Source organism: Argentina silus, assembly GCF_951799395.1.
Source record: "Argentina silus genome assembly, chromosome: 4".
NCBI lineage: Eukaryota > Metazoa > Chordata > Actinopteri > Argentiniformes > Argentinidae > Argentina > Argentina silus.
Window position 1 is genome coordinate 22,048,267 of NC_139658.1, and position 17,499 is coordinate 22,065,765.

Consider the following 17,499-nt stretch of genomic DNA (forward strand, 5'->3'; position numbering starts at 1 on the left):
ATAGATAGATAGATAGATAGATAGATAGATAGATGGACGGACGGACGGACGGACAGTAAAGCCTTGATGTAAAGCCAGGACTGTCTCTATAATAAACTATGCAACTATGCAACAAACCTGCTTAGCTCTGCCCATCTGGGCTTGTTTATCAACGAGCAGAGCTTTTACAGGCCTGTCAGACTAAACACTAACCCCTCACAGATCCCTTCAAGCTGCACTCAGTGGGTCTCCGAGCCTCTCCTCTCCCTCTCTCTCCTTCTCTCTCTCCCTCTCTCTCCTTCTCTCTCTCCTCCTCTCCTCTCCCTCTCTCTCCCTCTCTCTCCTTCTCTCCTCTCCCCTCCCTCTCTCTCCCTCTCTCTCCTCCTCTCTCTCCTTCTCTCTCTCCCTCTCTCTCCCTCTCTCTCCTTCTCTCTCTCCCTCTCTCTCCTCCTCTCTCTCCTTCTCTCTCTCCCTCTCTCTCTCCTTCTCTCTCTCCCTCTCTCTCCTTCTCTCTCCTCCTCTCTCTCCTTCTCTCTCCTCCTCTCCTCTACCTCTCTCTCCCTCTCTCTCCCTCTCTCTCCCTCTCTCTCTCCCTCTCTCTCCACTCCTCTTGTTCTCCCCTCAGCAGGTCCCGAGGCGCCTCCGCTCTCTCTTCTTTTATGCTTCCCTCTCTTCTTCTCTCTTTCCTTCTATCCACTCCTTTCTTTCCCCTGAAGCCATTCCTCTCCTTCTCTCTATTTTTTTCCCGTCCTCCCTCTCCCCTCAGAAGGTCCTGAAGCCTCCACTTTCTTTTTTCTCTCTCTCTCTCCCTCTCTCCTTCTCGCCATCAGGTCCCCAGAGAGGGCAACCCCACGCAGGGATCTCTGACATGACGAATCAAAGGAATTAGCAGTCTGATATCAGTGCTGCTCTCTCCTCTCTCTCCTTCCCTCTCTCCTTCTCTCCCTCATTCTCTCTCTCTACTTCTCTCTCCTTCTTTCTCCTTCCCACTCTCCTTCTCTCTCCATATGGAGTGATCTGGTGATGACATGCCAGATCAGAGGAGCTGGCTGTCTGATATCAGTTCTGTTGTGCTCCAACGTGGACAGTGTAGAGGGTTGCCACACAGTGATTTTCCCCTACCAGCCTAGGTTGCTCCTCTGCCAAGCTGTGCCAATCTGTGCCAACCAGCCAAGAGCTCTGATGCTCTGTCCGCCTCACATCCATAAACCTGTCGGAACCCTGTGTGAGTGTCTCCACGGGTGGTCCGGACCGGACTTGTATTTAGAACAAAGTTTATTACAAATGAGATAAGTTCCAGAACAGAGAAAAGTTGGTGGTAAAACATTTTTTTTTTTAAATACAAACTTTTTTTTTTTTTTTTATGGCCACAATCCATTCCAAATGATTCTCTTCCCAACCGAGCACCCCTTGTAGAGTATTGGAGAGTAAGCGCTTTTTTAGTAAAGGCTTAAAACCCCCGCCTCGTGTCCACTGTGAACACAGGAAGATGTGGAGGCAGAAGACAGGACACCTCTGATGCAGCCGACAGACATCATGAAAGCCCTGCTTTAATCCCCGGTCCATCCCGCAGCTAAAGACCTCATCTCTGATTCAACACTGTCAGTGTACCTGTCCACCTGCTGGCCGGCTGGTTGGCATCTCCAGGTGAGGAGAGAGGGGAGGAGAGGGAGGGGGGGGAGGGGAGAGAGGGGAGGAGGGAGGTAGATGGGAGAGGGAGAGAGAGGGGGAGTGAGAGACAGAGAGGGGGGGCAGAGAGAGGGGGGGAGTGAGAGACAGAGAGGGGGGGAGAGATAGGGAGGGGGGAGGGAGAGAGAAAGACAGAGGGAGAGGTGGGGGTTAGGGAGGGAGGGAGGGAGAGAAAGAGAGAGGGGGAGAGAGAGAGAGGGAGGGAAGGGGAGGGAGAGAGATAGAAAGAGAAAGACAAAGGGATAGGTGGGGGGAGGGAGGGAGATGTGAGAGACAGAGAGAGAGAGAGAGAAGAGAGAAAAAGAGAGAGAGGGGGGAGGAAGAGAGAGAGAGAGAGAGAGAGAGAGAGAGAGGACCTCCTCTAGGTCTTTGTCTACCTTCACACACCCCTGCAGAGCTGCCTCAAAGTTCTCAAAGTTCAAAGTTCTCACACAGAGCTGAGACAGGATCTCACTTCTACTTTATGAATCGTTTCCAAACAGAACAGATCTACAGTGCCATCTGTAAATATTGGCACAGTGAGGCACTGCTCTTCTTTTAGTTCCATACTCCAAAAGTTTCAAACAATGACTATCACTATTAGAGGTTAAAGTACCTCCAAACAAACAACAATTGAAGATGGCAAGAGAAGAGAGGCAGAGAAGATACCCAGCGTCTGGTTAGGGTTAGGGTTAGGGTTAGGGTTAGGGACCCTGGGTAACAGACTTTTGGCAGTTATTACATGCAAAGGATATGTGACCAAATACTAAGTACAAGTGCTTAATTTGAACAAAATATTAAACGGTGAAACCAATATGTACACCTCAAACACCCCCAAATAAAACCTGAGCATCTACAATTTCACATCATAGCAATTGTTTGATTTCAAATCCAGCCTTTTGGAGTACAGAGCCACAAGGAGAACAAATGCTTCACTGTCCCAATAATTACAGAGGCCACTGTATGATCCCACTGAGTAATGATCCCACTGAGTTATGGTGGGATCTGAGTCTATTCTTAGCCAACATGAAACACTGAGAGAATATCTAAATATGAGTAGGTGGCGTGTCTATGGAGCCTTAACCTCTACGTGCAGCATGCAGTCCTAATTGTGTGTTGTTAGCCCACCGAGCTAAAGCCTAGAGACCGCTACACTTACCCTCCAGGATGACCTCCTTGCCCGTCTTCTTCAGGGCCTGCACCGCCTCGTCGTGCGTGGCCTCGCGGAGGTCGTACCCGTTGACGGACAAGATGGCGTCTCCTACGTACAACGCCTCCGTCTGGTCAGCGGCCAAACCCTTGAAGATCTTAGAGATGAGGATGGGCATCTTGTTCTCCTTCCCACCTAGACAGAGAACACTGGTTATGTCTCAGCCAATCACAGTGGTTATTACATATAAAGTAGGTGGTTACAGGACTGGTTAGAGTAATCTTCTGTAGAAGGACATTGGTTTTGGGATGAAATTGGGAAACATGACATAGCTGCCTTTGTACCTGTGCAGTAACACTGTAATTACTCACTGCATTCAAATGTCGAAACACAGACATTCAGTCGATGCTTTGAATAACGTTGGAGGCGTTTGTGGAGGATTTTTGTAATTTTGGAAATGCAAAATGAAGCATGGCGATAGACTAGGGCGGTACTTGACCCAAGGTTGGTTATGCAGGTAATAAATCTGACTAGATTAAGTCTGACTAGATTAACTCTGACTAGATTAGATGAACTGAACAGAGGCTGTACAATAAGAACACGTCATTGCAGCTGCAGCAGACCACCACTCACACAGCTCACTTCCACCCAGCGGATGGAACAGCTCCAGACATTTCAACTGCTGTTAAAGAGCAAATGAGGACAGGGCAGTCATCGACAGTAACTACTGCAGTCTCTCTTCTCGAATTCCTTCTCTCTCTCCAGTCCCCCCCCTTTTCTCTCTCTCTCTCTCTCTCTCTCTCTGTCCTAATTCCCTGTCTCTCTCTCCATCTCTCTCTCTCTCTTTATCCCTCTGTGTCCTTCTACCCCCTCTCTCCCTCTCCATCTCTCTCTCTCTCTCTCCCTCTCTCTCGCTCTCTCTCTCTCCCTCCTTCTCTCTCTCCCTCTCTCTCGCTCTCTCTCTCTCCCTCCTTCTCTCTCTCCCTCCTTCTCTCTCTCTCTCTCTCTCTCTCTCTCTACAGTCGTATAATGAAGGTCAACCCAGGCTGATGAATCTGCCACTTCCAGACTCGGCCCCGCAGCTCATCTTCCCTTCATGAGAAATATTGTCAATAACGTCAAACTACCGTTTGGATCCCGGCCTTGGGGGGGGGGAGGAGTGAGGAATGTTCCGAAAGAGGATTACATCAAATTATTTCGGAGTATTTCTTTCACAAGTTCGACTCCAAGCAGGGTTTAATTCATGCACGGAGTCCTGGGGGAGGAGCTCCAGGTGCCCTCAATAAGGACTGCCAGGGCTGGCCTCGTCACCCATGCATCTCAATCACAGCTCGGTCACAGCCGAGCCGAGACTCCCACCGCTGTCACTGTGATCTATATGTATTATGACTGGTGCGAGCGGGGGAGAAGCAGGAGCATCTGATGAGTTGTTGTTGTTTGTCGGGTGGGGGGGAGCCGTGGACAGGAAGTGGTGTCAATACTAATAAAGTTGAGATTGAGTTTCAGTATCGACTCGAGCACACCTTTTAGAATGCATTGCCAATACAGCATATTGCTGTGTGCGTGCGTGCGTGCATGCGTGCGTGTGCGTGTGTGTGTGTGTGTGCGTGTGTGTGTGTGTGTGTGTGCGCGACCCCTGATGAATGGTGAAACATGAGACGAGGTGGTAAATATCCAGTGATTCAATTGGAGGTGTTTGAATACAGACAGTGTGATTGAGACTGTCACACCGCAGGATAATAACACAGAACTCACCAAGGAACACAGACACGCCACAAATAGAACCTCAGATTAGATCACGAGCCAATAATATCCGTACAGTTCATATTTCAAAGGCCAGGCGTAGTGAATAAATTTTCATTCAAGTTGATGTGTGGAATTATGAGTTTCAATATGAGGAAATCTCAGTTGTTTGAGGTCATAGAAACAGGATTCATTCACACCCCAGGGACACACCTGCATGTGTGATTGAACACAGTCCATCATTGTGAATATAATTTTCACTCATTTTCACTTTCAACTTGATTTTGAAAATGTGATTTTGCACATATGAGCTATGAAGCCAGAGAATCACACCTATCAAGTGAAAATTCAACAGACACATCTTGTGTGCTTTTTGCATGACAAGTGATAGTTATGTATTCATACTGTTTATTTTTCTCTCAAACAATGTGCCATAGGAGGATCTAGACAAGAGAAGAATAATTATGTCTAAATTTGAGGCACATCTTTTCTGCACAGAAACGGTAAAGGCTCGGCTCAAAGACTCTTATGCTAATTCAAGAGATTTGATATATTATCTTAAGCCTTTTCCAGTAAAAGAACCTTTCAACATTTCCAGCAGCAGAGAAACTAGCCAATTATCCTGTAAGCTCCTTTGACTGTATCACACTCCAAACACTGCAATCCCGCAGACCTCTAACCTCCCCCAGGACGGGGCAGTAATAACCCCCAGGAGGGGCAGTAATAACTTCAGGACGGGGCAGTAATAACCCCCAGGACCCGGTCAGCAAGCGCTGACCCATATCATCCAGATCTGGGCCTGCAGCCAAACTTCTGGGCGGACACGCTAACAGGCTAACATGCTAACCAGCAGCCCTGGACTCACACAATAGTACACCATAGCAACACAAGCATACCCTGGACTCACACAATAGTACACCATAGCAACACAAGGATATCCTGGACTCACATAATAGCACACTATAGTACGCTAACTATAGCACGTTAACTATAGCTTGCTAAATAACACAGAATGTGTATAATACAAGATATAACCATGAGGAGGGGAAAGTGTTGCTTTGCGTTTTTCTGAGGGAATGATAAGCCTGCGTGTAAATCTCCTCATTCCTTTCCCGCCTCACAATGAGCCCGTCCTCCGCTTTCTACCTCCACCAGCCTCCCCTGGCCACAACACAGTGAACACTCATCTTCTCTGACTGAATCAAGTTTAACTGACAGTCCGACACCTCGTGTGTCGCCATAAGTGACTATCTGAGCAGCGTGTGTCCGTGTGTGCGTGGTGATTGGTGACGGGGTGACAGTGACTGTGTGTACAGTACGGGCCAGCGGCCCAGCGAGCGTCCAATTAAATTTAGATGTGAGAGAGTGCAGCTTGGACCCTACGCAAGGTCGACTGTCTCCAAACGCCAGGGTGGCCTCCCTAAAATAACCCCCTCAGCCGAGCAAAAGGGATCAGCGGTAGGGTACAGGGCCAGAGCAGGGTAGGGTAGGGCCAGGCTAGGCCAGGCCAGGCCAGAGCACAGTGCCCAAGCCAAACCCTGCCTGTGATATACTGCAGCTTTCATCTCAGGCCAATGACAACAGCTCTCTGGGAGCTGCTGCGACTCTGCTCCTCCTCAGCTGTTTACAGTGTGGTGTCAGCTGGACGCCTCCTGCCCATCTCTCTCTTTCTCGCACACACACACACACACACACACACACACACACACACACACACACACACAGAGAAACTTTCTCTCTCTCTCTCTCTGCTGACAGCAGGGAGCCACCTGGGGTTTTACTTTAGAAACAGTGGCCATTTGTTTTGCAAAGTCATAATGATAACCCCAGAGATGGACTTCATGTTGATGTCATTAGGGGACACATTTTGTCATGGGGTGGGGGCTGGAATCAACACACACACCACCTGTCTGATGCTGAGCCACTCTGTATGGCAGCCTCGCAGAACCAGGCCGTCAATCACACCGGCCACCCAGGTTGGCAGGCTGACAGAGAGGGGTGACAGTCTGTCTCTCCATGCAGACAGCACAGCAAGACTCTCTCCCACTCCCACACACTCTGGGGTTACAGAACAGCATTACCACGTCAAGGAGATAGGCATAATATATCAGACATACCCTGATGCTGCAGAAAAACCATTAGGAGATATTGGGGGGGAAAAAAAGACAATTTTGTGAATAAAGCATATTACAAAAATGTTTGGGGCTTGCTTCCTCCCACCCAGACCCAGATCAAGGCACTTGTGCAGGCGGGGAAAATGTTTCAGTTTAAAAAGCCTTTGTTGACTTTTGGCATTTCTGTTTGGAATTAAAAGACATGACATTATAGTCCCCTTTCATCTCAATGACTATTGCATTATTCACAGTGTTAAATACTGCCTTGATGTTTGGTGTGGTGTGATCAGACCTGTATACTTGTGGATAAACCAACTGGATGGAGAGAAAAAGGGAGAGAGAGAGAGAGAGAGAGAGAGAGAGAGAGAGAAAGGGAGAGAGAGAGAGAGAGAGAGAAAGGGAGAGAGAGAGAGAGAGAGAGACATCCCTGCTAAAAGCAGCTTTTGTATTATTATACATCAAAAGGAATGCAAAGCTGCAAAGCATGCTGGGAGATCTGCATGATAGGCTACCTGCCTGTTGCTACAAGTGAACTGGAGGTGGAGGAGGAAGAGAGTGTTTGTCATCCTGGGAGATACGACACACAATCCAACACAACACAACACAACACAACACAACACAACACAACACAACACAACAGAACCCAACACAACACAACACAACGCACAACACAACACAACAGAACCCAACACAACCCAACACAACACAGCACAACACAACGCACAACACAACACAACACAACTCAACACAACGCACAACACAACGCACAACACAACACAACACAACACAACACAACACAACACAACACAACACAGCACAACACACTGCACAACACAACACAACACAGCACAACTCAACAGGGGTATGTAAGTCTAGATAAGCAGATTTGTAGGGGGTTCTTTCCTTCCTGTCCACCTGCATGGTAGCCACTGGTCTGCAAGCTTGGTTGCTTACAGCAGTGGGTCTCAACCTTTATTGGTTACTGTACACCCAATCACATTTAGCTCTGCCAGAACCCTGAAGCACTCCCTCATGTCCATTAGGCCTACAGTATGTTCTTATACATCTTCCCAAGTACCCCCTGTGGATAGGCCAAGTACCCAGAGAACCACTGGGTTAGAGCATGGTGTTCGCTACACAAAGATTGGCTGTTGGAGTGCTGCATAGGACTCATGCAGGCCACTGTAACACAACTGTGAGTTATTCTGAGTTACATCTAAAACAGGAGAAAGAGTATCCCTGTAATTGATGCATTTCACATTCGTCGATCGTACAGAACATAAGAAGGGCCTTGTTCTCTCTACAGTCAAGTGCCTGTCCCTTATCTTATTGAATGCACATACCTCAGAGATGTGGCTTAGATTGCCAGTAGATTGGGTTTATTTGGTTTTCCCTTGTGAATTGTTTTTCAATCACATGTCAGGCCTTAATACTAACTTTGTTTGCAGACTAATTCGATTTCTTCCTGATCCTAAAGAACTCTGACGATGAGTGACGCATTTGTTTGCTGTAAACACATTTCCAGAGAAAAGAATTGACGGCTGAATGGGCATCCTGATTCGATAAGACATTGAACTTTTGTTTGATGTAGTGACCTGCCATCAGTGTAAATGTCAGGTTCTAATATGGATACTAGGTTCTGGATCAAGGCCTTACTACTGTGTACAGCTCGGACTTTGCTTGTGATGTTTATTCAAGTATAATTGATGAGGACAGAATAGAACAGAGGAGAGACCAGCACAGAATATAATACAAAATAAAAGAATAGAAGACAATCGAAGAAAGAAACAACATGTTTCTATACATGGAGTTATGTGGGTGGACAGAGATGGGCAGTAAGTTACAGGTACATATTTCAATTACTTTGGTTATATTAGTGACTGGCCTGAACAAAAGCTCTATGTATTTTAGAACAAGATACTTCAGAGAACTGTATTTTACTCCAAATACTTTTCAACAGGGATCTGAGTTTGCCAGTTGGGCAATTCCACAGAAACAGCATGATGCTGGGACGCAGTTTTTCACTTTCAAACGTATGCCAAACAAAAACCCTTGATAGCAAAGTTTAACAAACCATACAACTCTATGCACAAGGACTACTTCTAACAGTTCCAACCGAAATAAAATAAATAAATAAATAACTGTAAGAACTGGGCAGATTCAAAGTTTGGTAATGGAATGACAATAAAATCCCCCTGGGTGTTTCCCCAAAACTCAAGATTCCCCCAAGGTTCAAATATGTAAGAGTGGGGTGTTAGGTATCAAATGATATATTGAGTTTGAAAACATCTCTTTTGGTTGTTGAGCTACAGTAAGTGAAGTGGATTTACATCCGGTAACAGAATGATGGTCCTGTAACAGAATGATGGTCCTGTAACAGAATGATGGTCCTGTAACAGAATGATGTTCCTGTAAGAGAATAATGTTCCTATAACAGAATGATGTTCCTGTAACAGAATGATGTTCCTGTAACAGAATGATGGTCCTGTAACAGAATGATGGTCCTGTAACAGAATGATGTTCCTGTAACAGAATGATGTTACTGTAACAGAATGATGGTCCTGTAACAGAATGATGTTACTGTAACAGAATGATGTTACTGTAACAGAATGATGGTCCTGTAACAGAATGATGGTCCTGTAACAGAATGATGTTCCTGTAACAGAATGATGGTCCTGTAACAGAATGACTGCATGGCTCCACTAGAGAAATGCATAATTTTTAGATTAGAATGTCATTCTTTACACGATAATGTAGCCAAAACAGGAACACAAAGGTAGAAATATACTCTCATTAAAGTAATAATGTTATCTGTTATCAAGTTATATATCACATTGAAAAGGACAATTGATAAAACTCAAGAAACATAAATCGGCCTTTGAAACTCTTGAATTTAATGTGATTTAAATCAATGACATTTGTTGTTCTCAACTTCTTTTTCTTTCAAAAACAAAAAACTAAAATAGTCTGCAGTTTTGCCACCAAATAATGATGAAATGAATAATAAATACATAAATAATAAAAATACAAGTAGGCCAATGTCATGTGCAGACACACACAGAGACACTCAATCTGCTCCTAGATCGCCTCTGCAAAATGAAACCGTTCTTATGTGGGAAAGATCTTAAGAATTTTTCTTAAGGACATCTCACCAAATGAGTCAATGCGCTCTTTAATGATGAAGACAAATCCCCTGCTGTCCTTTTTGTAGAAGTGCACAACATGTATGTCATCACTGTCAATGGCAGTTACTTGCGCTGCATACGGTATTTGTGTGATTTGCTGGCTTTGCTTTCCCCACTGTAATCAACAACAACGTGAAGTCTACATTGTTGTTTGGAGCATAAGATGAGGATGTTGATGCGATGCTTGGTGAGGATGTTGATGCTGTGGTTTGTAACTACTACTGTATGATTTCCCGGTGTTTTCCGCTGTCCCTGTGGAAGAACCCTTTTGGAACCCTTTCAAGTTCCATGTAGAACCCTCTGTGAAAAGGGTTCTACATGGAACCCAAAAGGTTCCTTAAAGGATTCTCCCACAGGGACAGCCGAAGAACCCTTAGGTTATGTACAACCTGTACAATACAGTATGTGATTGTAGCCAATGCAAGTAATTATGTTAAAGATTTGATTTGGTCATTCTGTTACTGATTTGTTATGACCAGTTTGACTCACTTACTCATTAATAAACTAAACCAATAACAGTAAAAACACTACAGGTAGGTCTCCCTAAACTTCTTACTTTTGTTAACTTTCATTTACCTCGCTCCTCATGAGGTAGAGGCATTTGAAAATATCTTACACTTGTGGGTGTTTGGTAACAGCATGACCCGGGAACTGGGCAATGATTCTAAAACTTAGAGAAGCCAAACCATTTCTGTAAAACTAAATATAAGTGTTTATATTAGTTGACTATACTTGAACATTAATGAGGTTTGATGTTAAAATATTGACTCTTAGCAATAATTTGACAACAAATTTGATATGCTCTGATGAATTGAACATTCTGGTTCTCTTTGGGTCCTTTTACACGGAACTGCCCGGTTCTGTTTTGGGAATAATAAATGGATGTTGGGATTGATAACTAGTTACCCTAAATTTAAAAAATCAAGGAATCCAACACACTCTCCTCCTTCAAATGTTCCCTCAAAACCCATCTTTTTATAGTACCTTACCCCAGACCTTGCTTTATCAGTACATTAATTATTTGTTTGTGCTTTTTTCTTTTTATTGCTTTATTTATGTTTATTATTGATTGTCTTCTCCATTGAAAGGTGTCTGAGTATTGAGAAAAGCGCCATAAAAGAAATATATTATTATAGTGGAATAGTTATAGTTTTTTAAAGTGGAATAAATGTAGTGGAGGTGGACTCACACTCTCATTACAAGATAGCCCTGCTTGTGACTTCTAGATGTGACCCTTGTATCATGAGGATGTCCTCTTTTGGTATAGCGGTTTACTTCATCTTGAACCCAGAGGAGTCTTACTTAGTGAGACTACGGTTTACTGTACGTCTGTGGCATTCATGCAAGAGGTCTCCAGTTCAAACCCCGCTGGTTACAATGGGGCGGATCTCTCCATGGGGTAGAGGTGAATGTAGCGGGGGTGATTTGGAATCACGCTCTTGTGATGAGGTAGCCCTGCTTGTGACTTCTAAGCCCAGATGTAGCCCTCGTACCACGAGGATGTCAACTTGGTATAGCGGTTTATGCCTGTGGCATCCATACAAGAAGTCCCTGGTTGGCTGCCTTACAAATGTATTTTCTGTATTTTGAAAATACAAAATAGATGTATTTTAATGAGATACATTGTTTTGCCACCAGTATGTGTTTATTTTGACACATCGGTCGTTAGGGTATTCAGTATTTTGTAACATGATACATTTGGACGTATCTGTACTCTGGACAACAACTATTTCCCAATTAGTAAGCAAACAGCATCAACAATCCGTATGTAGAGTTTTCTAAATATCCTAATGAGTTCCTGTGAGAGAACCAATGAAAGCATCATGATAGGGAAGAAGGTTATTCATCCAAGTGAATGCCTCCTTAGTCTTCACTTTCTTGGTTCCTGCCAGTAACGGAATAGAATAGAGCGTTACTGTTTAAGAAGCGGCTATTGTATTGCGTGAAAATAGTCCCTGCTAATCGTCCCTTGAGGTGTGTTCATTCCATTGCTTCGAGCTGAAGAACTTTGCGAGTTCGCGCGATCACTGCACTACACACCTTTATCCAACGAGTTGTTGACGTTTGACAGCGATAAACTAATAATCAGTGCGATAGGTTTGCCACTTTCAACGCAATAGTTGTGGCAAGGAGTTTAAATCCTTTGGTTACAGCGTAGGCAACGGCACTGACCTAAATAGCCGTCGGCTACAGAACAATAGTAAACTTGCCAAAGAAGTGCATTTTAAGTATTGTTTAACAAATCAATTCATGATCGTACCTTTGATACTAATTCCAAGTCCTCCAACATCTTGCTTGGTAACTCGCACCGTGCGCTTTACGTTGGTGATCGTGTCTGGGACCGGGGACGAGCTGAGGTTTGGTGGATCTCCGTTAACGGCACCAGCAGGAGTTGGGGTGGGTTTCACTGTTTCTTCGGCGACCTCTCCGGGGCTCACCGTTAAAGTATCCTCGGTAAGTGTGGCCAACACACGGATCCAACGGTCCACGGTAACTCGAAGTTCCAACAGTCCCGTTTTCTGCGCCTTCATCGTGGCAGCCATGTTCAACACATTCCTGGAATAACTCTGGACGGGTTGGCAGTCCTGTAAAGAGATAGGGGTGGGGGACATGCCAGGAGAGACTCACAGTATAGCCCCCTCCTCCTCCCTCCCTCTCTCTCTCTCTCACTCACACACACACTCTCTCTCTCTCACACACACACACACTCTCTCTCTCTCACACACACAAACACACTCTCTCTCTCTCTCACACGCGCGCACACACACACACACACACACACACACATTCTCCCTCGCCCACTTTACCCTCTCCTAGTAAGAATTAAAGTTAATTGGGGATGATACGATTGGCGACGCTGTTGACACAGACTCAAAGTTCAAAGAGGCTCTTGATGCTTTTCATTAATGAACAGAGAAGATGCTGTGTGGTCAATTAGTTTTGGTTCAGGAAAATGTGTTTACAGAGAGCCCTATGTATGTCTTTTGCATGCATGCATTAATAGACAAGTTTGTATTCCTTGGCTTGGATGCTAGATCATCATGGCATGGGCTATGGATAGTTCTTTAGATTAAGAATTATGTCTTTCCAATGTTCAATGTTTATGATGAGGAAAATGTTATATTATATTAAAGTGTTATATTATACATCCTTTTGATTTGATGGGATTTTCTATTTATTTTTTTCTCTCCTTTTTGACACTTTTATTACAAATATCGTTGTGTTGTTAATTAGACTTTTGGCACGCATGAATGCTCTCACCACCCTCTTAGCTCTGCATTGCATTTTATCGTTCTCTAATGGTTGTTCTGTTGTGAAGGATCTGAGGTTTTCAAGCCCCTAGTCACGATGTAATTCGCACTATTATGCAAAAAGAAATTCCCCTTTAGTGCTGAGTCCACTATTCTACGAGACCCATTTGATGAACAAGGTGGAAAATGCTGAAAAACAGCAACTTGGCCCTCTCTAATAAAATTGAAATTGCTTGTGGAGAATTTCCTCAATCGATAACCTACAAACTCTTTACTGGACACAGACAACCGTTCGCTCTCCACTTTACTACGGGGAGACAATTATGACCTGGGCCGGTCACAAATTGCCCTCCTCCAAACCAGTTTATGGGACTGGCTGGTATTGAACCTGGGTCCCCAGTGTGCCTCAAGACCTACGGTTAGGCCGCTGAGCTAAAGCCTCTCGGGCTTACTCATCACACAAGGTAAGCATTTATACTAAACCCCTTCCATATACAGGCCTCACTTGTAAAATAGATTTGATCTCTATGAGATTAACCCGGACACATCAAGGTTGGTTGAATGAATGACAAATTAACACACAACTGTAAATGAGGAGGTAGAATGGGGACCTTCTCTCTCTAAAGTACTAACATGACATAATGACGATCTGTATCAGTGGATGCTGGTGGAGGTAGAAATCGGAGGACGGGCTCATTGTAATGCATGGAACGGAGTGAGGAACGGTATATCAAACACCTATTTATATATGGTTGTAAGCGCAGGCTACAGCCTTCTTCGAGCCCCAGTTAGAGCGGTGCTGAGAACAGGGTCCGGCGGTGGCGTGAAGGAGGTTGTGTGGGGGCTGTGATAAACGTGTAGGTGGTGGTGCAGGGCTCTGAGGAGAATCCAACCAGACAGTGATCCTTCCTGCACAAGCTGTGGAATCAATACTGTCCATCGGCCCACTCCAAAGAGCCTGATGCAGAGGAGCTGTGAATTCCTGAGGCGTGAGGAGAGAGGGCTCTAAGTAGATCAGACAGACACAGTCGTGGGAGCCAGTCGCTAGCCAGCTTGTTAAACCATGGCTGTCCAGAGCCAGTCGCTAGCCAGCTTGTTAAACCATGGCTGTCCAGAGCCAGTCGCTAGCCAGCTTGTTAAACCATGGCTGTCCAGAGCCAGTCGCTAGCCAGCTTGTTAAACCATGGCTGTCCAGAGCCAGTCGCTAGCCAGCTTGTTAAACCATGGCTGTCCAGAGCCAGTCGCTAGCCAGCTTGTTAAACCATGGCTGTCCAGAGCCCGTCGCTAGCCAGCTTGTTAAACCATGGCTGTCCAGAGCCCGTCGCTAACTAGCTTGTTAAACCATGGCTGTCCAGAGCCAGTCGCTAACCAGCTTGTTAAACCATGGCTGTCCAGAGCCAGTCGCTAACTAGCTTGTTAAACCATGGCTGTCCAGAGCCAGTCGCTAACCAGCTTGTTAAACCATGGCTGTCCAGAGCCAGTCGCTAACTAGCTTGTTAAACCATGGCTGTCCAGAGCCCGTCGCTAACTAGCTTGTTAAACCATGGCTGTCCAGAGCCCGTCGCTAGCCAGCTTGTTAAACCATGGCTGTCCAGAGCCCGTCGCTAACCAGCTTGTTAAACCATGGCTGTCCAGAGCCAGTCGCTAACTAGCTTGTTAAAGCATGGCTGTCCAGAGCCCGTCGCTAACTAGCTTGTTAAACCATGGCTGTCCAAAGCCGGTCGCTAACTAGCTTGTTAAACCATAGCTGTCCGTCCGTCCATCATTCAGGCTAGCTACTGTACTGTTGGATGTAACTGTACAGTGGGCCGACATCAGGGGAGGTTGGTGGAGGTAGAAATCAGAGGATGGGCTCATTGTAATACATCGAATGGAATGAAGAATGGTATCAAACACGTCCTATACCGTTCCTCATTCCGTTCCATGCATCACAATGAGCCCGTCCTCTGATTTCTACCTCCACCAGCCTCCACTGGCCTGCATGCATCCCCCGTCAGTCAGCCCGTCAGGTTAGCTGGCCTAGCTGTGAGCACAAACTAGCTGGATTCAAACTGTTAAATGGCATGACACACATTTTGAGAGAGTAGTAGCCGTGCATCTGTGAGTAGGCAGCAGGTGAAACAGCAAGCTGTAACATTTCAGGGGAGGCTGGTGGAGGTAGAAATCGGAGGACGGGCTTGTTGTAAATGCATGGAATGGAATGAGGAACCAAACATGTGGGGTACATGAACTTCAATAGCCCACGCCGACTGCATCTCAGTAGAATTCATCAAACAAATGCAAACGCATCAAAGAATTCATTCATCACAGATATACTTCTGTTTACTGGCTAGTATTCTAACATGTTCCAAATAAATTATACAAGTAAGTTGAACAGGAACAGCCATGTTTCCTCAATGAAGTTGACTCGTTTGCACTTCAGACAGTAGCTTGTTTGAATGCTCTTTTCCTTGGTTCTCAAACCTCTGCCGCCCTCTGGTGGTCAAATCAGTCTGTCTCATGTTCCTGCACTGATAACAGAAGTGGGGTCGACATTTGCATTTACATTTTGGGTAGACAGTCAGACAGCTTTCAGGTTGTGTGTCTGAAGGCATCATGATATTCAATGGGACTTTCATTTTTAAAAAAAAACCCACTAGAAACAGATGCCTAAAGAAGCACTGCAAGTCAAATACTTATCATATAATTAAAAACATTTTTGTATAACATTTGGATGGGCTGAGGGGTGTCCTGCCAGAACCTGCACCTCCACTGAGACCTATTTCCTTGTTCCTGTCTCTCTACTGAGCTGAGGAGTGACCCGAAATAACCTGCATCCCCACTAAGACCTGTTTCCTAGTACCTCTCTCTCTACTGAGCTGAGGGGTGTCCTGAAATAACCTGCATCCCCACTAAGACCTGTTTCCTAGTAGCTGTCTCTCTATTGAGCTGAGAGGTGTCCTGAAAGAACCTGCATCCCCACTAAGACCTGTTTCCTTGTTCCTGTCTCTCTACTGAGCTGAGGGGTGAGGCAGCTTTATTCTATATCATCACAATGATCCTTCATCAACTACTACTTTTGAAACACATTTGTTTTCCTTATAAGGGCAGGTGACAGGAGACTGTGGCTGTCATGTCTTCTTTCGCCCAGGGGTGGCGCTAATGTTACACCAAATGAATACAGACATTTTAAAAACAAGGAAATACCTCAATATTGGACAGCCAGATGTTACTCGGCATATCCTGAACCTGGTTTTAATCACGACAGGAGAACTATGGCAACTTAGGCTTACCACAGATACTTCCAATACTCCCTTCTGGATATGTGTTGGGTTTACGAGGTCGGGGCTTCAACTGCAGCTGTACGCTGCTTTTGTTATTGTAATATATTACGTATTAATGCATATACATTATTTATAATATCCATAATGATAATCTGAACCATACAATCACCATAAGCACCCCCATATACCCCACCAGATACCACCCCCCACCCCACACACACACACACACACACACGCACACACATACACACACACCACTAGAGGATTATATGTTTACCCCAACTGTGTCTTAAGTACTAAATATCCAAACAGATGTCCACTTCAGTATAGAACATCCCCTGCCCTCAATACAAACATACAGACCCAGACAGACAAACACATATGCACACACACACACACAGACACATGCACGAACGCACACACATCCACATGCACACACACACACACATACACATGCACAAATGCACGCACACACACACAAACACAGAGGTAATACACTCAGTGAAAACTGTTTACCATCTGAGAGGACTGTACCAGATCAAAGTCGCCCAACTGATCGTCACAGACATACACTGTTGGTTTTTATTATGTTGTTTTCTCCACATCAGTCTAATCATTATGCTTAACGTAACGTGTATAACATGTCCAGCTTCCCCAACTGGAAACACATGGTAAACAATGGCGAGAGCACATTGTTGTCCTGTTCAAGTGGTGTATATGACAATGAGTGTTACAACTGCAGAGTGTTTGACCATCTGACCTCTTCTGTATACATCTGTCACTCCGGGCCTTTGTGGTGCGTGTGTGTGTGTGTGTGTGTGTGTGTGTGTCTGTGTGTGTGCGTGTCTGTGTGTGTGTGTGTGTCTGTGTGTGTGTGTGCGTGTGTGTGTGTGTGTGTGTGTGTGTGTGTGTGCGTGTCTGTGTGTGTGTGTGTGTCTGTGTGTGTGTGTGTGTCTGTGTGTGTGTGTGTGTGTGTGTGTGTCTGTGTCTGTGTCTGTGTGAGTGTCTGTGTGTGTGTGTGGGTGGCAGGTGGCCAGCCCAAGTGCCTTCCTACTGGATTCACTTTAATATTCTTAAAAGCCTCAATGACTGGTGCACCCAGAGTTATACGACTCAGACACGCAAGCAAGCGCACAAGCAGGAGCA

The 17,499-nt window shown here is 45.3% G+C and overlaps 1 protein-coding gene across 1 annotated transcript in view; it reads right to left on the minus strand.

Annotated features, from left to right (window-relative positions):
- Positions 1–12,412, minus strand: part of snta1 (syntrophin, alpha 1) — a gene marked incomplete at its 3' end in the record, with an annotated part of 36,362 nt that extends 23,950 nt beyond the window's left edge. The window contains exons 1-2 of the mRNA XM_083668539.1: positions 12,100–12,412; positions 2,807–2,992 (exon numbers count right to left, since the gene is read on the minus strand). Of these exons, the coding sequence (XP_083524665.1) occupies positions 2,807–2,992; positions 12,100–12,382 (469 nt within the window). The 5' untranslated portion in view covers positions 12,383–12,412. The remainder of the gene's footprint in view (positions 1–2,806; positions 2,993–12,099) is intronic.
- Between the last annotated feature and the right edge of the window lie 5,087 nt (positions 12,413–17,499).